Source organism: Neofelis nebulosa, chromosome 8, assembly GCF_028018385.1.
Source record: "Neofelis nebulosa isolate mNeoNeb1 chromosome 8, mNeoNeb1.pri, whole genome shotgun sequence".
Lineage (NCBI taxonomy): Eukaryota > Metazoa > Chordata > Mammalia > Carnivora > Felidae > Neofelis > Neofelis nebulosa.
In genome coordinates this window covers 98,422,823-98,445,362 of record NC_080789.1, presented here as the reverse complement: position 1 = coordinate 98,445,362, position 22,540 = coordinate 98,422,823, and the positions used below count along the sequence as shown (strand labels likewise).

The following is a 22,540-nucleotide window of genomic DNA, read 5'->3' as shown; positions in this document are numbered from 1 at the left end:
TAGTTGTGCCTCAGGTGCATCCCACCAGCATGTATAATCTCCCACTCACTAGAGAGACAGGACAGTGGTGACACATGCCTTCTTATGGGTATAGGTAATAATTTTTGCACTGTTTTTTGTATGTATTTAGAAATGTAAAATATACTTGGGGAGAAATGGTAGGTGTTCTACATCAGAATGCATTTAGCAGCATCTCTCACTTTTCTCCATTCTTTATGGTAACAGATGCATATGTGTAGATGGGATATTCCAACATTGGAAGGGATAGGGCATTTCAGTCCCTTCTGCACCCTGGACCCTGTAGGATCCCCAAATCTAGAATTCAAACAGCCTATCTTCTCACAGCTCGACAATCCCCTGTGTATTCTTCAATTCCAAAGACACAGCCTATACAGATGCCCAAATAACACACTTTGTGAGGAGACTGGGGTTCTTGAGCAATAAGGGAAAGGACAGTAATTGCAATTTGATTTCAAAAAAACACAAAACACAGACACAGAAAAAATTACTGTAGTGTCCACACATGATGCGTATTGAATTTCTCTCCTTTTTTAAAAGCAAATTTCTTTAATGTATATGATCAAAATGGTTGCCAGATAGCATTTCTGATGCCTGGCTGTTTCACTGGGTGAAAGGAAGAATACAGTTATAGGGCTTTGGTTTTATGAAAAATGGCCTTTACTGGACATTGGGAAAAGCAAAATGTGAAGAGATCACAGACAGCAAGGACTTCATGTGCTTGGGCTTTATTTTAAGGATCTGTAGGCATTATATCATTTATTATTATTTATTCCTCAGAACAGCCCTATGAAGTTGCTACATTTAAGACCATCATGTCACAGGTAATGACACAAAAGCATCAATTTCTTAAGCCAAAACGACTGAAATCTAGTGACTACTTGTGTCGAGAGGTACTGTTCAAATACTCTTCAAGTAAATATGAATAAGATACTATTTCCATCATATATTCCAGCAGAGAAAACAGCCAGAGCAGTTATGTAACTGAGTCCCAGGGCTAGGAGTGGGCACTTAGAAATCACGGGAAGTGACCGGTTTCAATGCCAATGTCCTTACACTTAATAATTTTCTGCTTATAACTTATTTCCTCAAAGACCATGGTGAAAACATCTATACTGTCATGTCTGTCACTGTATAAAACTGATTTACAAGGATATTTGGCACAGAAGACAAAAAAAAACAAATGGGAAGTTGAGAGTACTAAATTTTTAATATATTTCCAAACAATTTCCTTTACAAACTTATCTATCTCATGAAGTATTATTAAAAAAAATTCCTATGGCAATAATGGTAGATTAAGTTACTTTCAGTGAATCTACATTTCTTCCCTCTGACCACTATGAAAAGAATATAGTCTACAGACAACAAATGATAAGTTTGCCCCGTGACTTGTTTCACAATATAACGTGTGTGGGAATGTGATAGGTTATGAGTTCAGAGACCAGGCACTAAGAAACACATTTCTGCTAGTTGCTATCTCTGCTATGCAAGATCATATACCAGGATCTGAGCTGCATCTGTATGTAGTCTGGAGTCAAGTCCATAAAGGCCCAGACTTGATCAACCCTAACAGAGCCAAACCACAAACAGGTGAATGAAAATTAGATGCTTAATTTTCAATGTCATTGCAACCTTGGGTTGTATGAAACACAACTTTAGCAATTACTTTCAGCTACCATAAACAATTATATTCAATTCCTTTTGAATATTCACATAATTTTTCTAGAAGAGTGTAGGGAATATGTAGAGAGAATACAAAGAATATGTCTATCTTCACAGATATAAGTGCATATGAAATATGAATTTATTTTGCAAGTAATAACCGAGTTTAATTTCTTTCCCTGTTATAATTGAATTAGGGTAGGAATATCTGTGAATCATTATCTGATTACTCACGTTTGTCTTGAGTTCTGGCAATAACTAGCCATTTGACCCAAACATATATCTATACATTTTAATTTTTGGTTTTCTTATGCAACATTTTATGTTTTGCATCAAAATATTTTTTTCATTTATTTATTTTTATTTTTTTAATATGAAATTTATTGTCAAATTGGAAGCTAAGTGAAATAAGTCACACAGAGAATGACAACAAATTTTTTTTTAGCATGGCTGTAAAGACTGACAGAAGTGGGTACATAAAAATTTGAAAAAAACTAAAGGTCATCCAAAATATATGAACCCAGTTCAGGAAAACAACATATAAGAAAAGTATCAAAGGCCGCTGGTTATTAGCAATTAGAAACCAATCTCTACCTTAAAATAAATCTAATCTTTGATAGTGCTGCACTAAGACAGATTCAGAGAGTACACTTTGGTTCCATTTTCGGAGGAATTGGGGCTGATCTGAATGGCTCTTACACAGAAACCGTGTGGTTGTTCCATGATAACCCCGAGGGGTTGTTCATTTAGTTCTCTCAGCTCCAAATCCACCCTCAGTGCCTTGTTCTCAGATAACGGTGGAAGATCCTATCCATTTTCTCTCTGGTCATCTCACATGAAGTTGACTTTTGTCAGTAAAAGACAATGGAGAGCCAGTGCAGCAGAAAGGGCTCTTCTTCTTGGCTTCATGGTGTTTTCTCTCCTTTGGCCGCCATGGCTTGCTTAGGTGCCAGTTGCAGTCTTGCAGGAAGTCACATGTATTCGTCCCACAGCAAATTCTTGTAGGCAATCTGTCAGTTTCCTGTCTTCTGGTCTTTCCTCCTGACGCTCTGACAGGGAGTTGCTCCTGTGTGCCAGTCACAGCCTGAGATCCTTCCTCACCAAGTTCAGCCCATGGAGTGTGAAGCTGCCCTGCCCCAGGCGAATCCAGTGAGCATGTCTGTCATGAAGCTGTGTGCACCCACATCGTCCTCGATGACATCTAAATCCCATCTTCAGAGAGCAGACCTGACTTCCCAGTGATCCCTCCTTTAATTCTAAGATATTCTTTGTAATTTTATTGAACTTAGTAGCCTCCCTCTTAGTAAGCTTTCCTTTACAAGTAGATAATAACTGTTTACCTCAACTTCCTTCCTTGTTCTGTCTCCTGACTCAATTCTGACTCATACCCTTGTCACCCTGGGGTGTTCAATCCTCATCTGAGGCCCTTAAAGTACTAGAACAAATCTGCTAATTTGGAAATCAAAATGGAATTATTCACTGTATTGAGAATACTACACTAATATTATGATTTGAAATTTATATATAATTATTTTACTAAATAGCACAACATAAGAAATAAATAATATATACCGAGCATATTTTTTTTTACACTAATATAATTAAATTTGAGAACAGTTCCATATCACCAAGAATGAAGCCTCAATTACTCTTTGGACTTTGGGTGATATATGCGTTGATGTAGATTCATCCTTGGTAAGAAATGAAACATTCTAGTCAGTGATGTTGATAATGGGAGAGGCCATGCACATGTGCAGACAGGGACAATACAGGAAATCTCAGGAGCTTCTTACTTTTGTTGGGAACCTAAAATTACAGTAAAAAATGTAATAATATTTTTATCTTAAAAATATGCAGAATAAATAATCATAGCGGTTTTGAAATAATGAGAGACGTGTTCTTTATAAATGGTGAAATAACATTATACCAAAATGAGGTAACTAAAATGCCTGGTGCTTACAAACATATGGTCTTCTTACTGAGCAGGGTGCAAAATAAGGTTTTTTCGCACGAAAATCGAAATATGGACAATTCTTGTCACTCTCTGAAGATACTGACAACCTGAAATACAGGGAATTATACCTCATTAATCTTACCGTAAGATTACTTACGTCTCTTACTATGTACCATAGTATTTTGATGAATAAACCATCTATTTTGACTCATACTTACATATCTCAATCTCAAGATTTCCCATACCGTTTTTCTCTGGAAAAACTTCAACTACTATGTTTATCTGATTGTTCACATATTGCTGTTTTGTTTCTAAGAACAATTCTTGTGAGACATAAAATAAAAAGTTGTCAGGAAACTTACACTTCAGAAGAAAACGTTAAGGCTTTTGGCTGCACAGATGAACTATTATGGCTTCTATCGGAGCCTCTAATCCATGTAGTATCAGAGAATAAATTCAACAAAAACTATGAGAAAACAAATTTTATTGCAAGTCAAATACAAGCTCTTACACTCATTTGAATTCTGTAGTAACAAATAAGAGTTCTTTCCTTCTAACTTTATAGAAACTTTCAAATTATAATATAATGTTACACACTGGACACGTAAGTATAAAGTTATCTTAGTAGGACTAAGTGAAAATGACAAACTGACCGCAAAAACAATTTCAGAGTTTAGAAAATGGATCAAAGCTTAATAACTTATGAAATATGTACCGTGGAAATTCAAGTCAGAAACACATGTGTAATCTTCTCACCTAGGATGTTCCAGTGCCTCCCCACCTGCCCACCCCTGGCTCAGTGATCCAGAAGATTGTAGCTTTTACATTTGGGAGAAGCTGCAAAAAGCAACGGTGTTGGTGCTACAGGGCGAGACCTGATCAGCACTGGGGATGGGGATGGGTACCCATTGATGTTTCAGCTCCAAGTGCTGATATCGCTCAGTAATGATGAAGAAAACCCATACTTGTGCTGTTCAGAGGTTGTAGTGTTTGTGTCAAGCACTGTGACCCCCATAAATATAATGGAAACATACTGGATATGAGAATATAACGGAAGAGTTGATATTAGCTCTCCAACACTCTTAGCTTATGGAAAAAATATACACACATGGAGAGGAGACCAAGAGGAAGCCAGGAGAAAGTAAGAATACAGGAGACCTGAGAACTCTTAGCAACATTATGAACAGTCCCTCTCACAATCACAGACACAGGCACAGATGTCACACTGCAGAAGGTGAGTCCATACTGACTTGCAGTATTTGAACATATTGTTTCTAAAAAAAATAGTAACTAACTTCAAAGGTAAAAGTCACAAGGTCATAAAAATAAGCAATAAGAATTTGGAAACAATTGAACAAAACTATCAGCAGACAGATTTAGTGGAGAAGATTCTGCCATAAATGTTTGGCAAAAAGAATAGTAAATCTAGGAAAAATGACAAACAATTCATGTTTCTGAATTATATTTTTAAAAAGTGTCTACCTAAAAAGTAAAAAAATATGAAGAGAAATTTAAAAATGTCTTCCGACAAAAGGAAAGCATAGGTCAATAGAAACGTGTGCAGGGATAACTTGTTGCACACAGTAGAACAAAAGTATTTAGAAGTCATATTTATAAATATATGAAAACTATAAAGAAAACTTAGTTGAAATAATTGCATGAACATGTGATGGCAGCAATTTAGCAAGTAGAAAATATCAATGGAGAAATAAAACTATATGAAGAAACCATAGAGAATCTCAGTGCATAAATCCATACCGGAAATGGAAAATCCACTCAAGTAGAAAAAAACTGATGAATTTGAAGGAGTAACAAATTTATTTACACCTTAGGATGAGAGAGAAGAAAGAGAACAATTTACAGAATTCAGAGACTTTCAAAAGAGTATCAGGATAGCCAGCTTAGTTCTAAGTAGAATATGAGAAGAACAACAGAGGCAGAAAAAAAAAAACAGGACAATAATCTTAAGGCACAACGAAGGAACAGCTTACTAATATCATTTAAAATATTTATAGACACCAGAGACTTAGCAAACTGCTAACAGAATGAGCACGTACAAATCCACGTCTCATGACATCATAATGAAATGACTAAAGAACACTGGCAAATACAGACAAAGAAATACTCTTGAGGGAACAGAGTGGATTGTGAAGTGACTTAAGTCAGCATGAAAATCAGGGATGGGTGACACGTCTTCCACCTCCATCAGCCTTATGCCACATTATCTAGACAGAATCCATCCCTGCCCTGCACACTAGTTCTGAATGGAATGGGATATAAGCAGCAAGATGAAGGAACAGAAAGACAAAGACTCTAAATCCCCCATGGAAACAATACCTTAAAAATATCCAGACACAAACCGAGGTATAATTGGTCTAACCAGCTTTGATAAAGGTGCCAGGACCATTCAGTAGGGAAAGAGAGCATCTTTCACAAAGGGTGTTGGGAAACTGACTTCCCTCCCACATGCAGAAGATTGAAGCTCGATGTTTCCATTTACACTGTATACTAAAATTAACTCAAAGTGGACTAAAGACATAAATATAAAGTGTAGAAGTTCCTCAAGGGAAAATTAGGGGCAAAATAAACAACACTGCATTTGGCAATGATTTCTTGGCTCTGCCACCAAAACCAGACCACAAAGGAAAAGTCCATTGTAGACAAGTGTGTGATATCAACCTAAACATTTCTGTGCAACACAGGGCATGATCAACGATGAAAAGACAGAGTGGAAAAAACACTTGCAAATCATACATCAAACAGGGAATCACATCTAAAATATAAAATTAATCTACAAGTTGGTACCAACAACAACAAACACCAAAACAAAATTAAAAAATAGGTCAAAGAAATTAAAAAGGCATATTTCCAAAGACAATATAGTGAAAAATCATATGGAAAGATGCCAATGATCAGAGAAATGCAAATCAAACTCATGATGAGTTATCATCTCATACTCATTAGGATGGATGGTGTAAAAAAAAAAAAAAAGCTCAGGTGCCTGGGTGGCTTAGTTGGTTAAGTTTCCAACTCTTGGTTTCGACTCAGGTCATGATCGCACATTTGTGGGTTTGAGCCCCGCATCAGGCTCTGTGTTGACAACGCAGAGCCAGCTTCAGATGCTGTCCCTTTCCCTCCCTCTCCACCTCCCCTGCTTGCTCTCTCTCTTTCTCTCTCTCAAAACAAATAAATAACATTTTTAAAAAAAGGGTCAGTGAGGAGGTCGACCAGGAGGAGACTACACACTGTTGTTGGGCATGTAAATCGGTCACCGTTATGAAGAAGAGAATGGAGCTTGTTCAAGAAATTGAAAATACAATTACCACATGAAGCAGCCATCCCACATGTAGGAAACTATCTAAAAGAATTGAAAGCAAGATCTCAAAGATATATATACGCCCATGTTCACTGCAGCATTATTCATTAGAGCCATAGGGCAGAAGCCACCCAAATGTCCACTGATGGATGAATGGAGAAAGAAAGCGTGGTATACACATAACACTGTAATATTATTCAGTTGTAAATGGAAGGAAATCTATCACCTGCTACAACATGCATGAAATTCCAGGACATTATGCTAAGTGAAATAAGCCAGTCATACACATGAAAAAAAAAAAAACAAAAAACCAAAAACCTGTTCGATTCCACTTATAGAAAGTATCCAAAGTAGTAACAGTGATAGAAACAAGTAGAATAGTGGTTGCTCAGGTTGAGGGGAAAGTGTTGAAGGAGAATTATTGTGCAGTGAGTTGAGTTCCAGTTTTACAAGGGGAGAGCTCTAGATATCCTTTGCAACAATGTGATAGTTAGCACTCCTAAATTAAAGTGGGTGCTTCAACTGGTTAAGATGGATGATCTAGTTAAATGCAATGTAAGATGTGCGAGAGTATAGGATTCCTCCTATATGACACTCTGGAAAAAGCAAAATTATGGAGACAGTAAGGTGATCAGTGGTTGTCAGGGTTTAGGGGGAAGGAAGGATGGATAGGGAGAGCACAGAGGATTTTGAAGGACGGGAAACTATTCTGTAGAACTCCATAATGTTTGATACATGTCACTATCTACTTTTCCAAACGCATAAAATGCCCAACCTCAAGAGTAAGCTTTGTAGTAAACTATGGTCTTTGGCTGAAAAAGATGTGTCAATACAGGTGTATCAGTTGTAGCAAGTGAACCACCCCACTGAGGGCTTTTGAAATTGAGAGAGTCCATGAACTGCTCCTGCATTGACACATAGACAGGAGGGGAATACAGCATATACCGGTGCTATGTCTGAGTTTTGCTATGAACCTAAAACTGCTCTAAGACACTAGGCTATTTTTTTTAACATGGGTAATGTGTTAAATTCTATGTTATGGGGTCGTGGTATTTTCTGCAACCGCTTAAAAAATAAAATCAAAGTCAAACCCACAAAAAGAGGTGATCTTGACAAGGGCAGGAGAAAAGCAACTCATTATATTTAGGTAAATAACAATATGATTAAAAGATGAGCTCTCACCGGAAAAATAGTGGAAAAAAAAAAAAGAAAGAAAGAAACCCACTACCTGTGTGCGCGCGCACACACACACACACACACACACACACACACAAAACAAATATACAAACAACCAAAACAAAGCAAAAATACTGGTCAAACAGGAATTATACATTCAGAAAATAGTTTTTTACAAAACAAGATGCATAAAGACCCCACATCAGGCACAAAAACAAACAGAATTTATTCTTACTACACCTGCCTTTCAACAATGTTCTTCAAACTACAATTAAAATGACACTAGATGGTAATGCATATCCGTAAGTAGCATTAGAGATCACCAGAAATGATAAATAGGTCGGTAAATGTTTAGAACTGCGTGTGTATTTTCCTCTCTGAATTTCTTGAAAAGATAAGATAATTTGCAGCCATAATTATAACACTGTATGGTGGGATCTATACTATAACCTTATGGTTTTTAGCATTTGTTAATGTGTGTGGTACAAAGTCTCCACGAATGCTTCCCTTCAGGTTTCCAATGTGAAAGCATGAAAGCAGAGAAGGTAAAGAGATGCATAGTTTGTGTTCAGAAACCAGTGTGAGCTGGCTTCAGTACAGCACTGTTAGAAGTACAGATTTCCCCTCTCTCTGACAGTAGGTTGTTCCTATGAAAACTTTCCTAAGCTGAAATAGTGTAAATTGAGGAGGCAAATAGCATTAATTTACATGAAAAAATTGCTGAGCATCCCTGTTCCAAAAATTCACCACCACCCTCAAAACACAAAACACAAAACACAAAACACAAAAAATAACCTCCCTTAGGCTTTTCTGATACCTCAAGACAAGCCTTGTGAATGAAGAGGTACAGAAAATAAATTGAGATGAAGCACAGACACTCAAAAACACAGTTCAAACCTACGCCTGATACTGATATACAGAGTGGATTGTTTTTTGAGAAATGAACTTGACAGGAACAGTCTTGCTCCTCGGGCTGTGAGCTGCTTCTCTAACAGTAAAACTAGCCCTGAACACAATGAAAGGATTGCTATGGAGAATACATGGTAAAAGAAGGCATTTTGGATCATAAGGAAGGAAGAGAGGACAAACGTAAGAACAAAATTCTTACCAGGTCTAATGGACTTTCCTTCACCTCCTGTGTTTTTGAAATTGTTTGATATTTGAAGCAAAAGTATCAGTTGAAGCAAAGTTATAACATGCATGTGATTCTCCATGTAAGCAGAGAAATATACACTTACAGTATAAATGGGACACGGTAACGGACCATAAAGGCAAGTAAGTCTCTACATTTTACTAGAACTGCTGTGGGTTGTGATAGACTGTGTAGACTGTGATCTATGAATATCCAATCATCTATATAAAGATATATAATATCTATATTACTTATATCAAGGAGATTAGAGCACATGTGTACATATCTATAACTTTATGTATATAAAGTTACAGATGAAGAAAAGACCTACTTTGCTATAAACGATGCTCCGTCAATGAGGTAATGATGTAGAAATATACAACTTTCATTCTTATCTCACAGCCTCAGACATATAGCATCACAAAAAATAAATTCTAATTGGATCATAAATCATAATGGAAAGTTAAAATATAAAGAAATAAAGAAAAAGGTAAATACAGGAAAATAATATAGGAAATTCTATTCATGAACTTTGGCTAACTTCTGAAATAGGTCCAATAATACTCATTGTAATGTACAAAACACTAAGTAGGACCATGGTAACATTAAAATTCTGATCATTAAAAGACTCCAATATGAGAGTAAAAATGCAGATGCAGGTATTTGCATCTTAAAAGCTCAAAAAAGAACTCAGGTCTAAAATATGACAAAGACTTCTGAGAAGTGAAAAGAAGACACCGTCCTGGAGAAATGGGCAAGAGACACACCCCAGCACTTCTCATTCTCACAAAAGAGAATAGCCTTGAGATTTGCAACCCAGGAAAATGGTGCTGTTTCTGACCATCAGAGCCTTTAATTAATTTTCCTGAGACTGCTGAGTTTTGGATCAAAGGCCTATTTGGTACAATGTATTTTACACAATAAAATACAAAAATGTAGGGATAATTTACTATAGTGAAATATACACATATCTATGACTGTGCAATTCCATACTAATGCTTACAGAGAAATGTAGCATAATTATACATGAATACAATTATGTTACATTTATACATTATTATTTTATTATGAAAACCATACATTTATTTTAGATAAATATATTATATAATATGTCACTATGTGCAATAAATGATTATCAATATGATATGTGGAGGAAGACATAGAAAAGACTTTTCGTAACATAATTATTCATAATAACACTTACAAAAAAGGAACTAAATTTCTGAGAATGGTTTTTAAAATGTCATATTCATATGAGAGCAGTGAATATTCACAAACTGTAGACAAGTGTGTTACTATAGATGGATTACAAGTAGCACCTGGGAGAGAAGGGAGACACACAAAAAAATGTACCCTGAATGATTCCATTGATATACAGCCCCAAAATAAGCAAAGATATTTCATAAAAGGAAAATGGGCAGGCCTGATAAAGGCTCTAAACTTCAGTCTCATGATGTAATTTAGAATTGTGTGATTCTAACTACATTGTAATCAATGTGCACAATCATATGCCTAGTTTCCTTGATGTGTTGTAAAATTAAATAGTAAAGTTAATTTCAGACAAAAGAGCATTTCTAGAAGCACAGGTTCCTATGAAAAGCAAGAACTGGAAATTATCAAATATACATTCAAGGTATAAAAATATAAATAACGTGTCATAGAGTCAAACCATGGAATATTAAAGACTTTAAAAGAAATAAACTACAAACACATATAAAACTATGGATGAATTCTACAAGCATAATATTAATTGCAAGCTTTTCCTTTTTAATTTTTTTAACATTTATTTATTTTTGGGACACAGAGAGAGAGCACGAGCAGGGGAGAATTAGAGAGAGAGGGAGACACAGAACCTGAAGCAGACTCCAGGCTCTGAGCTATCAGCCCAGAGCCCCATGTGGGGCTCAAACACAGGAACCTTGAGATCATGACCTGAGCCGAAGTCGGAGGCTTAATCCACTGAGCCACTCAGGAGCCCCATTTAATGACAAGCTTTTAATAGAATCAGGAAACATTTGAAAACTTACCTTGTCCTCTTCATCATCATAGTAGGGCAGGTTAGATTTCTTAGAAGTACAGGACATCAAACTCTCCTTCCATGATTTTCTCTCAGTGCTAATGTAATAGCAATTGTTGGAATACGTAAACCACTCTTTCAGACAATGACAACAGAGACATGCTGGAGAGAGATAATACGAGATATTATCCAAAAAGCTTTGAATATTACAAAATGAAAATTTACGTACTGTATATGGATACACGTATGTGTACCTACCATATTCAAATACCCTCACAAGCTGATAAAGTTAAAACAAAACACACACACACTCACAGAAGAGTTAGCCTTTCATCGCCTAATTTATGTGTCCAAATAAAGCGACCACAAAAATGTCCACATCTACATGTCCCGAGAGTCAGTGAAGAAAACCATCTTTATGAAATGATTTACCTTTTATCATGTTATAGAAGGAGGAAATGTGAGGCAATTTTAACAGCATGCATGATGATTTTGAATGAGTATTTCCCCATCAGTTCTGAAAGTTCATTAAACAATTTTTGAATTCACTTTTTCCCAAAGAATCTGTTATCATCTTTGCCTACTTGGAGATAGAGCTAAAATAGACAGTAGACTAATAACAGATGTTTGCAAGTGATGTTGTACCTTTCTGGATCTTTGTTTCCAGGGACGTTTTGTTCTGCTCTGGTCCTTCAGTAGCTAGAACATTAAAGCAATTCTCAAAAAACATAATATTAAATGAAATGAATCATAATAAGTTGAGTTTCTTAGTTTAAAATTGGGTGTGCTCTTTTACCAGAAAAATTTAATACAGCAAGGAACATGAGAGAGAAAATAATTCAAAAGTAAAAAACCAAACCTCACCATCTCTTACAATATTTGGTTTAAGCAATCTCAAGAATTAATGCGTATTTCACCATAAAGTCTCTTCTATGACTTGCCTTTGAGTTATTAAATCCAAATATATGTTTAATTCTCCCTAAATTTATTCTCTTATGTCTACTTTAGATAACCTCTAAATAATCATTCCACACTTAGAGCACACATGCATTAAAATGAGACAATAAATTCAAAGGGTTACACACTATGTTGAGGAACTAATGATCAGTAAGGTGAAAAATTCCCTTTTAGTCATTCAAACACATACTTACAGGGAATAACAGCTATTGTTACCACAGTGGACATCAAGACGAGGCCGAGGATTCCCAAGATACCGGCAATGAGCTTCTCTGGACATGATGGTGAGTAGTAGGAAGAGAAATGCAAACGCTGAGAAGGGATGCCTGGAAACAGTCATTTAGGAGATATACAAGGAAGAGAACAGACAATGCACTGGGAATCACATACAATAACCTGCACGTCAAACCCATCACTATCATTGGAATCTTCTCTCAGAATATACCAATGCATTCAATTACAATACCATATTCCAACCTCCAGCTCTGGTCTTCACAAATGAAAACGATGTGAGATCACTTCCTACTCTTTCCCTACACCCCTACACCCCAACTTCAAATCCTAAAACAGACATACCTGCTTGTATTAAATGTTTTACCTTTGCAGGGAGAGCTCTTGCCATTCCCATGAAGGGCCCGAGAAGCATTTTGAAGATTTACTTCTGCATAGGCTATCTCCTCCTCAGTTACTGAAATGGAACTTTTGGTGCCCTTAGGTCGCACTTGCTGTCTTTTTGAGCCCTTGGCATGATGGAGTTCCACATAAGTCACGCCTTGGTTGTTCATGTCTGCAGCTGAGTAGTGTCAGCTACAATGTGGATGAAACTGCCCTGAAGGTCTTGATCAAGAGTGTGTGTCATGTGCTGACAACATTGCTAGTACAGTGACACTGGGTGGGGTGCAGGGTGAGGGATGCTCCTCATTTGCAGTTGAACAGTATAAAGTCTGGTACTAACTTGTGTAGAGATTGAAATAAGTGTTTCATGATAGAATAAATGTTTTTTATTTACAATAATAGCATAATAATGCTGATTGGAAAACATGTAAAGCACTAAATTAGTGAAGAAGAAAGGAATTCATGAATAATAGTGTCCTCATTAAAGTAAGGTCAAATTCCACAGACATATGTCAACACTTTTAGAATAACCAGAGTAATTAAAATACTGTATTAGGAAAAAAGTGTTGTATCAATTTTGACAATGTTAAAACCCATTACTGTTAAAAATTAAGTCCCCTAAGATGGGAGAATATAATTTTTAGCACATATAGGAATTTCCTGTTGCAAATGACTTTTATTTGTGGTTTCAAATTGTGTTTCTAAAAAGTAATGCAGTGCTATCAAAGTGATATTTTATTTTGAACATCTGCAGGGTTCTGAGAATTGTTAAATTTAAGAAGAAATGTTTCATATGTTGCAAACTGTTACATGACACACTAAAATTGCCCAGAGCAGGAACAATAGCGAAAACAAAAAGAAACAAAGCATTTTTTACAAGAGGACTTAACATCAGAGTGACAACTGATTTAATGGCAAAGATATGAAACCATAAAATGATAAATAATAGAGTAGATCATTTATGGAAGAACACAGTTGTTACAAACTTCTAGAAAGATCTGTGATTTCAAAGGCATTAGGGTAACTCTAGTTGTATAGTTATACTAAAACTCACATAAATGTAATTTCAGACTTCAGTCAAGGAGCTATGCAGTCAGTGATCTCTGGAATCATTCCTGTCTCTCCAAGTACAAAGTATCACCTTCAGAAATTATTTCGTCGGGCACCTGGGTGGCTCAGTCAGTTGAGCGGTTGGTCGAGCGACCAACTTTCACTCAGGTCATGATCTCATGGTTCGTGGGTTCAAACCCCATGCGGGGCTTGTGCTGACTGCTCATAGTCTGGAGCATGCTTCAGATTCTGTGTCTCCCTCTCTCTGTCCCTCTCCTGCTCATTCTGTGTATCTCTCTGTCTCTCAAAAATAAATAAACATGAAAAAGTTTAAAAAAAATTAAAATTAAAAGGATTTATTTCATGTCTAGCTATCTGGTTTAGTAATCTAAAATAGGAATTAAAAGACGTACACTATAACGCATATAAAGCACTTAAACTCAATCTGAGTGGTCTAAGTTCTCAATAATGTGTTAGTGATTTTAATTATGTTTATTAAAAAATTGTTTTGTTTCCTTTTGAGAGAGAGAGACAGAGAGTAAGACAGACCGTGAGTGGGGAGGGTTAGATAGAGTAAGACACAGAACGTGAAGCAGGCTCCAGGCTCCGTGCTGTCAGCACAGCATCTGATGTAGGGCTCGAACTCACAGTGAGATCATGACCCCGCCGAATTTGGACGCCCAACCCACTGAGCCACTCAGGAGCCCCAATTTTAATTATTTGTAACACAGTACCCATTTATCATTACTGATTCATATCATTTAGACTATGTAACAATTCATTGCATAACAGCGTCTTTCAGTATTGAATATCTTTCTTGGCTAAGTTTTGTTTTATTTATAAAAAGTCTTTGGATTGTTTATAGTTAAGTTTAAATTAGCATTTTTACACAAGGTACCTCATCTTGTGTTTTATGAAGAATCAAACTGCTTTCATTTATTGAAATAAATGTATGAGGAATACCATTTGACCTTTATGGTATAATGGATTCATTTTAGGGATTTATTTTTAAAGACTGGACCAATGTCGAATATATATAATATATTCTTGATGACAACTGATGACAAATTCAAATCATGTGTTCTTTGTCCTGATGCTTCTGTGATCTCACCTGAAATTATATTGATTTGCAAACCTATGCATAGGTATATGCATGTGTTGTTAATGACTTCTCCACAGGCAAGAATTTGAATATTGTAAGATCTCTAATGTATCTCATACTCATTCTTGTTTGTTACCCTGAATTGTTGGAATGCAGATACCAATGTTCTCTGTGATTTCATTGTATATTGGCTGTGCCTCAGATGCATCCCACCAGCATTTATAATCTCCCACTCACTGGGGTGACTACTAGAAAGGCAGGACCATGGTGACACATACCTTCTGTTGGCCAGACAGTCATGCATCGTCCAGAGGGAACCAGGTTCCTCTCGTGACCAGACAGTGTCTGTGGTCTTCACAGCCTAGTGAGAGCTGAGAGTGAGGCAATAATGGAAAAAGTAGATTTCCTATCAATGTGTCACTTCAAATTTGAACAGGAAATTCTTACCCTTGGGCTATTTTGAAGACACTTTATCTCCTCACACACCTCTAGAATGTAGAGGCTTTGAGCTTGCAGTGTGGCATTTCGTTTGTGCCTCAGCAAATGCCTCTGACAAATTTTATGTTCCACGAGATGCTGGGGTCAGAGACTTAACCACCCAGGCTGTTCACTTACTTCCATCTGAATGACAAACACTGAGGACTTAGGCCTTGTGTAAAATATCTTATAGGTTTATGTTTTACTTTTAGGCAAATTTGCTACATCTACATATTATGTATTTCTTTTTCTTTTTTTTTAAATTTTTTTTTAACGAGCCACTCAGGGGCCCTGTATTTCTTTTTTTTATGCCCTTGATATGTCATATCTATTTCACTGAAAATATTCTAAAATCAGCAACCCGTCGATGGGTGTTTAATTATATTTGACACTAAGAGTGAAAAATGACTACGTTTTCAATTTTTGTGTAACTGCCATAAAAACATCAATTTCTGAATGGATCTTCTCAAATTTTACCTTCATTTTTAACATACCTACATTCCATTTGTATTATTTGTAAATAGGTGATTAAAGTTTCTGCTGGAAAAAATAAATGCCTGAGGGAATGATAAAACATTGACTAATATTGAGCCATAGCACCATTCCAGAGATTTGAATGTTAAATAATTATTCATGCTATTTACTTATTCACTCTCCAATGGAAACTACGTGTCTGTGTTTAAATAGGAATATTTGCTATAAACAAACAAACAAACAAAAAACCTAAGTCTAGCTGTATAGGGGGAAAATTAATGAATGTTTAACAATTTCACTTAACTCGAAATATTGGTGTAGGGCAGAGAACGTACTTTTAAAAGACAATTAAATAACATGAACATCCAAGCAATAAAACTTTACCTCTAATTATATCTAAATTACCCACTTTGCATCAATGGAATTCTTTTCCTTTGTTTTCATTGTTGGATTTGATTTGCTAATATTTTTGGACATATCCATGTGTATGTTTCCTTTGGTGTGTAGTTCTGTTTTTTTGTGTGTGTTTGGCAAAATGGTTCACAATACTATTTTCATTTTCATGTATTTATTTTTCCAGATGTATAGTTGACCTGTGATATTACATTAAGTTCAGGTGTAGACATGATGATTCATCATTTATGCACATTATGCTATGATCATCATGATAACTCATCGTGATCACCCATCACCATACAAAATTCATACAATGGTATGGACTCTATTCCTCCTGCTGTAATTTACATCTCTTTGAATTATTTATTTTACAACTGAAAGTTTATACCAGTTACTTTCTTTCGTTTCTTTCAGCCATCCCTCGTCCCCTCTCCCCTACAGAAATCACAGCGTTGGTCTCTCTGTATATGAGTCTATTGTTTTGTTTTTTTATTTGTTGGTTTGTTTTTGTGTCGGCATCATTAGGTAAATCATATGGTATTTGCCTTTCTCTGTCTGACTCATTTCATTTAGCATAAAATTCTCTAGATCCATCAACTGTGTCAAAAATGAGGAAAACGTTTTGAGAAACCTCCATCCTGTTGCCCATTGTGACGACACCAATTTAAATTGTCACCAACAGTGCATAAGATTTCCTTTTCTCCACATGCACACCAATATTTGTTATTTCATGTTTTTTGGATTCAGACATGTGGCAGGTGCTATCTCATTGTGGTTTTGATTTATGTTTTCCTGATGATTAGTGATACTGATCATCTTTTCACATGTCTGTTGGCGATCTGCATATCTTCTTTCAGGAAATACCTATTCAGGTCCTTGGTCCATTTTTTAATCACGTGTTTGCATTCCTTTTGTGTTAAGATGTAGGAATTCTTCATATATTTTGGATATTAACCCCTAGTCGCATATATCATCTCCCATTTGGTAGGTAGCCTTTTTGTTTTGTTGACGGTTTCCTTGGCTGGGGAAATGCGTTGTGGTTTGTCATATTGTTTATTTTTCATTTTGCTGCCATTCTCTATGAAAACTGATCCAAAAGAATACCGATGAGAACGATCTCCATGAGTTTATTGCCTATGCTTTCCTTAGGAGATATTGTTTCTGGCCTTACCCTTACCTCTTTAATTCATTTTAGGTTTCTTTTCGGTTTGGTATTAACAAGTAGTCCAGTTTGATTCTTTAACACATAGTTTTCCAGTTTTATAAACACCATTTACTGAAGACTCTCTCTTCCCTTGTGTCCCTTCTTGCCTTCTTGTCACATAGCAATTGACCATAGGGCACAGATTAATTTCTGGGCTCTCTATGCCTTTCCTTTGATCTGTATGTCTACTGTTTTCCCATACTGCTTGGATTGCTAGAGCTTTGTAGGAGTTTGAAATGTAAGAGCATGTTTCTTCCAGTTTTGTTCCTCTTTCTAATGATTGCTTTGGGTATTCAGAGTTTCTTGTAGTTCCATACAAAGTTTCAGGTAATTTATTCTAGTTCTGTGAAAATGCTATTGGTATTTTCATAATGATTACATTGAATCTATAGGTCATTTTGCATCATTGGGATATTTTCACAATATTATATTTTCCATTCCATAAGCACAGTATATATCTTCTTATTTATTTATTTGTGTCATCCTCAAATTTCTTCTAACAATAGCTTAATTTTCAACATGTAAGAATTTCACCTCCTTGATTGAAATATTCTTTGGTAATTCATTCTTATAAATGTAATTATAAATGCGATTGTTTCAATTTCTCTTTCTCACAGATTATTACTACTGTATAACATCCAAAAGATTTCTATATATTAATTTTGTTTCCTGCAACTTGACTGATTTCACCTATTATTTCTAATAGGTTACTTTGGTGTAGTGTCCCATTTTTTTTTTCTAGAAAATTAAGTCATCTGCCAATAGTGACTGCTTTGCATTTTCTTTATTAGCATGGATGTCTTTTACTGATTTTTCTTTCCAGATTTCTGTGTCTAGGACCTCCAGGACTGTGTTGAATAAATGGTAAGTGTGGACTTCCTGGTCTTGATCCTGATCTGAAAGGAAAAGCTTTTGGCTCCTCACTGTTGAGAATGATGTTAGTTGCGGGCTTGTAACATATGAACTTTATTATATGGAGGGAAATTCCTTCTCTGCACACTCTGGGAAGTTTTTTCTATAAATGGATATTTAATTCTGTCAAGTGCTTTCTCTGCATCTCTTGAGACGACCACATGATTTTGATGTTTCAGTCAATTAATGTTGTGTGTCAAGTTGATGGATTTGCAGGTCTTGAAGCATCCTTGCATAAGTGGAATAAACCCATGTAATCATGGTGTTTGAACCTTTTCTTGTATTGTGAAATTCAGTTTGTTAATATTTGAGTGAGGATTGTTGCATGTTGATTAGGGATATTGGCGTATACTGTGGGGTGTGTGTGTGTGTGTGTGTGTGTGTGGTGTGTTTGGTATCCTTGTTTGGTTTTGATTTTGGGGTAACTCTGTCTATATGGAATGAATTTGGTAACTTTCCATTGTCTCTGCACTGAGTGTGGAACCTGCTTGAGATCCTCTTTCTCTCTCTCTCCTGTTCCTCTCCCTTTTCAAATGCTCTCTCTCTCTCCCCAAGATAAAAATAAATAATTAAATAATATAAAACTAATGTTTTCTTGTTGTTCTGCTTGCATGATTTCTACTACCTGTCTTCCAGCTAGTTGATCCTTCTGCATCACCTAATCTGTTATTGATTCATTCTAATGTCGTTTTAAATTTCCATCGTTGTACTCTTCAGGTCTGATTGTTTGTTTGTTTGTTTTTAATTTACCATTTCTTTCTTGAAGTTCTCACTGTGTTCATCTACCCTTCTCTTGGGTTTGGTGAGCATGTTGATGACCATTACTTTGAACTGGTTATCAGGTAGATGCCTTTTCTCCATGTTATGTCCATCTTTTTCTGAGATTTTATCTTTTCTTTCATTTGGAACATTTTCTCTATCTCCACATTTTGTTTGACTGCTTCTTTCTATATATAGGTAAGATTCATACAAAGCATTAATCAATGATGCCAAATAATGTAAAATTCACTATGTCTTCTAAAGTTGGAGGTACTTATATCTATTATTCCTGCATTTATTCACATTTATGTTTAAATTAAATAATTTATATTATCCTTTGTTACACAGAAAACATGGGTTCCCATTTTTGGCTTTTAACTTTAATGAAATCTATGCCTCGCAGTGTAAAAAACACCACACTCAAAATGACTCAAAATAATATGGGTACTTAGAATTTACTTTTTATGATATCAGGTATCTAACTATTTCTAATAATGGCAAACCAGGTGACTTAGGAACGACGGATGAATTAGAAATGAACAAAAAGTGAAAATATCTTTGGAATATGAGGGCAAAGTGAATTAGTTTTCAAGGACTCTTTTTAAAATAACTTCATTTATTTTGAGGGTGAGAGAAGGAGAGAGAGAAAAGAGGGAGAGGCAGAGAGAGGGAGAGACAGAATCCCAAGCAGGCTCCATGCTGTCAGTGCAGAGCCTGATGTGAGGCTCAGTGTCGTGAACCAGGAGATAATGAACTGAGCAAAATCAGGAGTCAGACACTAAACCGACTCAGCCACCCAGGCGCCCCCATAGATTTACCTCCAACTTTACACCCATTAATTACCAGAAAACAAAATTTTAATATTAGTAACATTGGGACAAGAGAATCTGGATACACAGCTCCGTCCTCTCTGCATTCTGGGAGCCAAAATAACAAGCCCAATATGTACAACACCTATGCATATTCTGACAAGGTAGACACAGAGAAACTTACCAATTTGATCTTGATATCCCTGACTTCTGTGTGATTCTTTCTATTCTCAATTTATTCTTAATGATCATCTCCCTAATAATGTTCCATATTTATATATCTCCAGTGGTGTTGGTGGATCCCCTAACCCAAGCTCATAAATAATTTCCATGGCTTCTTATAGGTATAAGTAATAATTTTTGCACTGTTTTATGTATGTATTAGAAATGTAAAAAATACTTTGGGAGAAAACTGGGAGGTGTTCTACATCAGAATGTATTCAGCAGCATCTCTTATATTTCTCCATTCTTTATGGTAACAGATGTATATGTGTGGATGGGATACTTCAACAATGGAAGGGAAAGGACATTTCAATCCCTTCTTCACCTTGGACCCTATAAGATCCCCAAATCTACTAATCAAACAGGCTATCGTGTCACAGCTTGAAAATCCCCTTCAAATTCTTCAAATCCAAAAGAGACAGGCTTTACATATGTCCACATAACAGACTTTGTGAGGAGACTGGGGTTCTTGGCCAATAAGGGAAAGAACAGTAATTGCGACTTGATTTAAAAATATGAAACACATATATGGAAGAAATTACTCTAGTGTCCATACATGATGTGTCTTGAATTTCTAACCTTTTTGAATGCAGATTTCTTTGGTGTATATGGTCAAAATGGTTGTCAGATTACATTTCTGATATCCTGCTATTTCACTGGGTGGAAGGAAGAAGACAGAGCATCAGTTTTATTGGAAAATGGCCTTTACTGAATATTGGGAAAAGCAAAGTACAAAGAAATCACAGACAGGAAGAACTTAATGTTCTTAGGCTTTATTTCAAGGATCAATAGGCATCATATTGTTTATTTTTATTTATTCCTACATAAGTTGTTACAATTAAGATCATCATATCACAGGTGATGGCACAAAAGCATCAAGCTCTTAAGCCAAAACGACTGAGATCTAGTGAACACTCATGGGCCAAGTGGAACTGTTCAAATACTCTTCAAGTGACTATGAATAAGATACTATTTCTTATATTCCCTCTTATATTTGAATTAGGGTAGAAATATCTCTGAATCATTATCAAATTACTCAAGTTTGTCTTGAATTCTGGCAACAACTAAACATTTGACTGACACTGATTTCTATACACTTTAATTTTTTGTTTCCTCTATTACTGAACATTTTTTTTTTGCCTCAAAGTATTTTTTAGCACGGTTGTAAAGACTGACAGAGGTGTGTGCATAAAAACATTAAAAAAATAAATCTTTTCCAAAATATCTGAATCCTTATGAGATAAACAACATGTAAGACACTGGTTATTATCCAATTAGAAACCAATGTCTACCTCGAAATGAGTGTAACCTTTGATAGTGTGGCACCCAGAGAGATTCAGAGAGTGCACTTTGGTTCCATTCTCGGAGGAAGTGGGCCGATCTGAATGGCTCTTACACAGAAACCCTGTGGTTGTTCTATGATAATCCTGGGGGGCCGTTCATTTAGTACTCTCAGCTCCAAATCCACCCTCTGTGCCCTGTTCTCAGATAACAGTGGAAGATCCTATCCGTTTTCTCTCTTGTCATCTCACAGGAAGTTGACCCTTGTCAGTAAAAGACAATGGAGAGACAGTGCAGCTGAAAGGGCTCTTCTTCCTGGCTTCATGGTGTTTTCTCTCCTTTGGCCGCCATGGCTTGGTTGCCAGTGGCAGTCTTGCAGGAAGTCACGTGTATTCGTCCTCCAGCAAATTCTTGTAGGCAATCTGTCAGTTTCCTGTCTTCTGGTCTTGTCTCCCGATGCTCTGACAGGGAGGTGTTCCTGTGTGCCAGTCACAGCCTGAGATCCTGCTTCACCAAGTTCAGCCCGTGGAGTGTGGAGGTGCTCTGTCCCAGGCCATTTCAGTGAGCCTGTCAGCCAACAAGCTTTGTGTAGCCACATCATCTTCAATTACATCTGAATCCCATCTTCAGAGAGTAGACCTGGCTTCAATGATCTGTCCTTGAATTCTAGGATATTCTTTGTAATTTTCTTTAACCAGTATCCTTTCCTCTTTGTAAGCTTTCCCTTGTAAGTAGATAATTGTTTACTTCAAGTGTCCCTTGTTTCTGTCTCCTGACTCATTTCTGACTGATAACCTTGTCACCCTGGGTGGTTCATTCCTTTTTTGAGGTCCTTTAAGGGCTAGGACAAATTAATTAACTTGAAAATACAAATGGAATTATTCATTTTGTTGAGAATTTTTACAGTAATGTTATGATTTGTATATATATATGTATATATATACATATATGTAATTAATTTTACTAGATAACAAAAGCTTAAGAAATAAATAATATATACCTGAGTA

General features: G+C 36.1%; 1 protein-coding gene across 1 annotated transcript; it reads right to left on the bottom strand.

The window, feature by feature from the left end:
* Positions 1-3,553: 3,553 nt before the first annotated feature.
* Positions 3,554-13,017, bottom strand: LOC131484055 (NKG2-A/NKG2-B type II integral membrane protein-like). The gene is made up of 6 exons (XM_058682331.1): positions 12,831-13,017; positions 12,427-12,558; positions 11,921-11,974; positions 11,286-11,410; positions 3,997-4,100; positions 3,554-3,741 (listed from the first exon to the last, which is right to left on the bottom strand). The coding sequence occupies exons 1-6, from the start codon at positions 13,015-13,017 to the stop codon at positions 3,621-3,623; spliced, it is 723 nt and encodes a 240-aa protein (XP_058538314.1). The 3' UTR covers positions 3,554-3,620.
* Between the last annotated feature and the right edge of the window lie 9,523 nt (positions 13,018-22,540).

Bases quoted from the DNA above. Each gene is read 5' to 3' on its own strand.
- LOC131484055 (XM_058682331.1), bottom strand. From the start codon at position 13,017: ATGAACAACCAAGGCGTGACTTATGTGGAACTCCATCATGCCAAGGGC. The intron at 12,559-12,830 runs GTAAAACATTTA...GACTGTTTCCAG, and splicing joins CAAGAGCTCTCCCTGCAAAG to GCATCCCTTCTCAGCGTTTG. The intron at 11,411-11,920 runs GTACAACATCAC...ATTGTCTGAAAG, and splicing joins GGAAACAAAGATCCAGAAAG to AGTGGTTTACGTATTCCAAC.